General features: G+C 45.2%; 1 protein-coding gene across 2 annotated transcripts in view; it reads right to left on the bottom strand.

Annotated features, from left to right (window-relative positions):
• NPHP4 (nephrocystin 4) overlaps positions 1-2,562 on the bottom strand; it is a gene marked incomplete in the record, with an annotated part of 159,079 nt that extends 156,517 nt beyond the window's left edge. For both annotated transcript variants that reach the window (XM_027770657.1, XM_027770658.1), the window contains 1 exon segment: positions 2,393-2,562. In XM_027770657.1, coding sequence (XP_027626458.1) covers positions 2,393-2,536 — 144 coding nt within the window.
• Positions 2,563-5,627: the final 3,065 nt, after the last annotated feature.

Below are 5,627 nucleotides of genomic sequence, written 5' to 3'. Positions count from 1 at the left end.
CTCTGCTGATCTTCCTCTGCATTCTTCTGTTACAGTAAGTCTTAGCTGTGGGTGTGACTACATGCTGAGTCATGCGAATCCTCTTAAGAGAATTTCCAAACCTCTTGGTAGGGGGTGATCTTGGGGGCCCCCAGCACAGGCACATACACATTAGAGATTGTGAAGCCTTATCACTATATTTGTGAAACATCCTATTACCTTTGATAATACTACTTTCTTTCCCCTTGAAATCGACTTTGTCTGATATTAGGACAGTCACAAGCTTTGTTCTGCTTAGTCTTTACATGGGATTTTTTTTTCCATTTTCTTACTTTCAACCTGTTTATACCTTTATGTTTAAAGTATACTTTTTATAAATAATACATAATTGTGTCTTAAATGATAACTTTTACCATGAGTTTGGATCAGAAATTCCACTTGTAGAAATTATTCTGTAGACTGGTACACATGAAACAATGTAAATGAAGTTACTCATTGAGGCAGTGTCTGTAACAGAGAATGACTGGAAAAACACACATCAACAAAGGCCAGGCCCAATAAATAATGGTTTGTCCACACAAAGAGATAGATACCATGTAGTCTTAAGAAGGAATAAGAGGGACCAGCAGTTAGTGTAAGGCTATGTCACTGGACTCCCACGTAGTCAACCATGGTTCAAGTCCCGGACCCCATGGCTTAAAACTCACGCCGGGTACGTGTGCATGTGTGTGCGCCCAAGATCCCGAGAAGAGAATGGAGGAACCAGCAGTTAGCATAATGGCTATGTTGCTGGACTCCCATGTAGTCGACTGCGATTCAAGTCCCAGACCCAGTGGCTTAAACTCACACCAGGCACGTGTGTGTGCGTGCCCAAGATCCCGAGAGGAGAATGGAGGAGAAGGGATTCCGGCGTGGCCATTCCCCCTGGGGATTGATTTCTTGCTTTCTCTCTCTCTGTCTTTCTGGCAAGTGTACATGCCCTATAGCAAAGAACCTATCAAAAAAAAAAAAAAAAAAGGAATAAGAAAAGTCTTCATATAAAAACATGAATTATCTGTAAGACCTATGTTTAAAACAAATTTAAGCAAGGTATAGGACATGTACTAATATAGAAAACTACCATTTACATTTTAATTATAGGAGAGTACACACAGGTATATTTATTTGTTGCACTTGCTCCGAATTTCTGGAAAGCTGTATGACACCAGCTAACACTGTATAGAGGGTGGGACACAGGGCCTTGGGGACACCGTGGGATGACTCACCCTGTGCATCCTTATTTTCAAGTATGTGAATTACCTTTCCAAAAAAATTTTTTAAAAAATAGGAAAGCAAAATTTCATGAAATCTCTAGGAAAAAGAAAACCACCATCAACTATCTCCTGAGCTCCTGGATGACGGGTGCTGCTGGAGCCAGCCAAGGTAGGCTAGATCCCAGCTGGTGTCCAGAACTGTGTCACCTGGGCACTGGCTCTGCTTCTGGTTCCATTCTTCTTCTGCAATACAGGGGTAATGAGAGTACCTAGAGCAGGCTGCTGTGAGGGAATTAGCAGGAGTAACTATGCCATGAAGTTCACCTATAAAAGGAGTAGCCACTGCAGCAAAACGCAGTGGCAAACCCACACCAGGGACTCAATCAAAGGGTTTGGCATGGAATGAGGTGGGATATTCGTGATCTAATAAAAGCAAATTATTCAGACCTAGCGCTTTCGACAATTCTGAATAGACGTGAATATCATTCCACCAGCTGCAGAGGAAGGCAGTCTTGCCAAGTCAAACCCTATAGGAAGCCACATGTCTACACTGGCGGGATTAGACACCCCCTCTCCCGCCCTGTGCACTCCCAAAAGGCCTCTGGGCTTCATGAGGACAATCCCATCACATGGCTGTCGTGTGGGTGGCAGCACAGATGACTCGTCTCTCCAATAGGTTCCCTGCCAGCTGAAGGGCACAGATGGACGAGGAACCATCAGGGCCTGGGCCTGAGTGTGCCAAAGGCTGTGAGCCACCCAAGCACAAGGGCTCTGACAAGCCACCGACAGAGCTGCCAGGATGCCCAGAGTTCTGCCTCCTGCAGTCCTCATTGCCAGGCTCGAAAGCAGGCCATGCTGAGCCATGCAGGAGGCCGCCTGGCTCAGAAACAACCCGGGAAATCAGGTGACCTGAGCTTTGAAAGTGATCCACTGTGGGCAGAAAGAAACCCCTACCCAGTGTCAAAACTGCTGACCAATTGCTGAATCATATTCTCTTTGCTGAAAGGCCACTTAGCCTTCGAATACTGCCAAGGCCCAAGGTAATGGGTATGCTGCTAAGACACAAGTAAATAAGTGAAAATCAATGTGTTAACTGGAAACCTCACCTCGGCTGAGAGCAATAGCAAGGCTTATTTAACATTAACAGCAAATTTAGTTACCTGCTTAATTAGCGGCCCCTCAAGCCACTTCAGGACACACTGAAATGCCGTGGATTCCTTCAAAAGCTGACGTGCTCTCTGTGCGTGGGGAGGGACAAGCACATTTTGGGCAAAGGTCCTGTGCCAGTCACTCATTCTGCCCATCCGAGGGTCACTAGGGTTTCCAGGATCACCTACACCATTCATGTTCAAATAAAGGAAAAGTTACAAGGGTCACTGTGCTCACGGCAATTGCAAACATTTCTTGCCTACCACCAAATCCCAGATGAACTACCACCCCAGAAACCCACAGTCTGCACTCCCACTGCAAACCCGAGCAGTAAACCATGTTGCTGGCTGCCAACCATGCTGCCTTCCCCTGGTAAATGTGCCCATCTGGCTCCAGAAAACCTCCCTCCCACTCTGCCTCCATGGATCAACCAGGACACAGCTATCCTGGCCTCAGCGACTGATTTAAGATAGGACATGCAGGGCTGCTTTGTAGGTTGTGTAGGCCGAGCACTGCATAAAGGCAACATGCCGTGAGAGTGAGTGGCAAGCTGAAATCCAGTCCTAGTGTGGGGCTCTCTTGGAGAGGACCCAGGGTGCTGATGAGATGCAAATCTCAGAGCCTCTGCTGGTTCAGTTGAGAGGGAACTACCACCCTTGGAGCAGAGGTCACCAGCCTGAAGATGCTACAATGAGAACAGGAACGAGGGCCAGGGGCCCAGATTTCATCATTACAGTCCTGGTTCAAAGGAACCCTAAAGCTAGCCCCCCAAGGGTAAGTCAGCAACATGAACAATCTCCTGTTACTACAGCTAGCTTGGGTCAGGTTTCTGGCTGGATTCTGCACACTAAAATGGCAAGTGGAGAAAAAGCTGCAGGTTTGGTCTTCTAAGAGGAGTTCCAAATCCGAGATTCAACGAGACCCTGTCGGAGCTCCAGGAAATCAAAACATTTCACATTACCCAGATGTCTTCTGTCCCTTTCACTCTGTTGACATTTGCACTGAGGGACAAAGGCAACAGTGGGCAAGGCAGCAGAGCCTTGGTTGGCTAGAGGCAGTGGTTCCAAACTCTACCAAATGATGGTGTCAGACGCTCCACCATCCACAGTAAGAAACATATCAGCTGCACTTAACAATGTCCTCGTTGAGCCAGCAGATAGCATGGTAGAGGTGCTGGACTCCCACAGTGATTGCAGTTCGAGTCCTGGACCTGGCAGCTTGCTTTCTCATTTTCTCTCTCCTCTCCTCTCTCTCTCTCTCTCTCTCTCTCTCGTAAGTGCACATGCCCTACAGCAAATTAAAAATAACAACAATGATAAAAAATAAAATTAATTATTTTTTTAAATTAAAAAAAATAGAATGCCCCCAGTGGAGCCAGCAGGTGGTATGGTGGTTAAGGGGCTGGACTCCCATATGGCTAACCATGGTTCAAGTCCCAGACATGGCAGCTTGAAAATCACCCCCAGCACTGCTGCATGTGTGCCCAAAATCCCAGGAGGAGAAGGGATTGTGGCATGGCCATCCCCCCTGGGAGGGGGAGGTGATGTCTCATTTTCCCTCTCACTATCTCTCTCCAGAGAATACATGCACCCTATGGCAAAAAAAAAAAAAAACTTAAAAAAAAAGTCCTCGACGAAGCTATAAAAACTATGAATTCTACTATATCTTGGTCCTTGAGTATATGCATCTTAATACTCTGAGTGACAAAATCAGAAATACACAAAAAGCATTGACGTTAAAACTGAAGGGCAGTGGTCATCTCCAGAAAAGGGGGGCTGAGCTTTGGGTTGGGAGCTGAGCTCACTGCTTTAATCATTCTTCATTCAACACCACCACGTTTACTACAAAGAATGAGTGCAGACAAGCTATGGGTATTCAGACTTGTCTACTTAGCAGACAGTTTCTGAAGCATAAACTAAGTGAACCCGTCACTTCAAAGAAAACTGTAATAAAATAAAGTTTTCGAGCAAAAATCTGAATTGGGTACATCTGTATCCTCCACCACGATCCTGACAGCTTCGTACTTCTTTGAGACTTCCTGAGGAGATGGGCAGTGACAGAACAAATGTGATCTTCTGAAATGGTGCAATTAAATGTGTCGATGGTTGGAAAGCCTGCCTACCTCAATGAGCCAGTATCTTCCAAATGCATAATGGTACAAAACGCTGTATGTGTAACAGAGCCTTCCAAGTGCAAGACGGACCAGAGAACTTCAATGCCACAGAGTATTAAGAAATCACTTAGATGGTATGAGAAACCACTTTGGGACAAATCTTTGTGAAACCACTGCTTGTCGAGTTTCTGTAGCATCAGAGAAAACTCACAATTATCTAAGAGACTGCTCCCCTATCTGAATGAAAATGGATGCCCTTTACATATTTCAGTCACAATAGTTTATCACAACAGACTGAACACAAAAGCAGACAGGGGACTCCAGCTATCTTCTCTTCAACCAGACATTAAAGATATTGCAGGCCAGCAGGAGGTTAAGGCACTGGATCCCATATGGTCAGCTGTGCAGTTCTAGTCCTGGACCCGGTGGCTTGAGAATCATGCTGGGCATGTGTCCATGCATACCCAAATTCCTGAGAGGAGACTGAAGGAAAAAGAATGATGGTGTGGGATTCCCTGGGGATGCACACACACCCTGTAACAAAAACTAAAAAGAAAAAAAAAAAAAAAAGATATTTGCAAAAATGCCAAACAATTCCCCTTTCCCTAGCTATTTTGCTAGGGAAAATATAGTTGATTTTCACATTTTAAAATTGTTTTTATGTTAACATGTAATAGGTTTATTGCTGCTATTCTTAATGAACTAATATTTTCAACATTCCTGTTTTAATTGGTAATGCAATAAACACTGGTAAATATAGCCACATAAACAAAATTTCTTCCACCTCCTGAGTAATGTTTTTAAAGAGTGAAGGAGTCTGGGACCAGAAAGTTTGAGAAGGGCTATTCTTTTTTTTTTTTTGCTATAGGGTGCATGTGCTCACCAAAAAGACAGACAAAGACAGAAAGCGAGAAATCACCCTCCAGGGGGGATGGCCACGCCACAATCCCCTCTCCTGCATTCTCCTCTCGGGATCTTGGGCATGCACACACATGCACCCGGCATGAGTTTAAGTCACCGGGTCCAGGCCTTCAACCATGGTCAACCACATGAGAGTCCAGCAACATAGCCATTATGCTAACTGCTGGTCCCAAGAAGGGCTACTCTAATGGGTCACACAGCTATGTGAGGGG

Source organism: Tupaia chinensis, unplaced genomic scaffold (assembly GCF_000334495.1).
Source record: "Tupaia chinensis unplaced genomic scaffold, TupChi_1.0 Scaffold000146_1, whole genome shotgun sequence".
In the NCBI taxonomy this organism is placed as follows: Eukaryota; Metazoa; Chordata; class Mammalia; order Scandentia; family Tupaiidae; genus Tupaia; species Tupaia belangeri.
The sequence above is the reverse complement of the archived record's forward strand: the minus strand, read 5'-3'. Positions and strand labels throughout refer to the sequence as shown.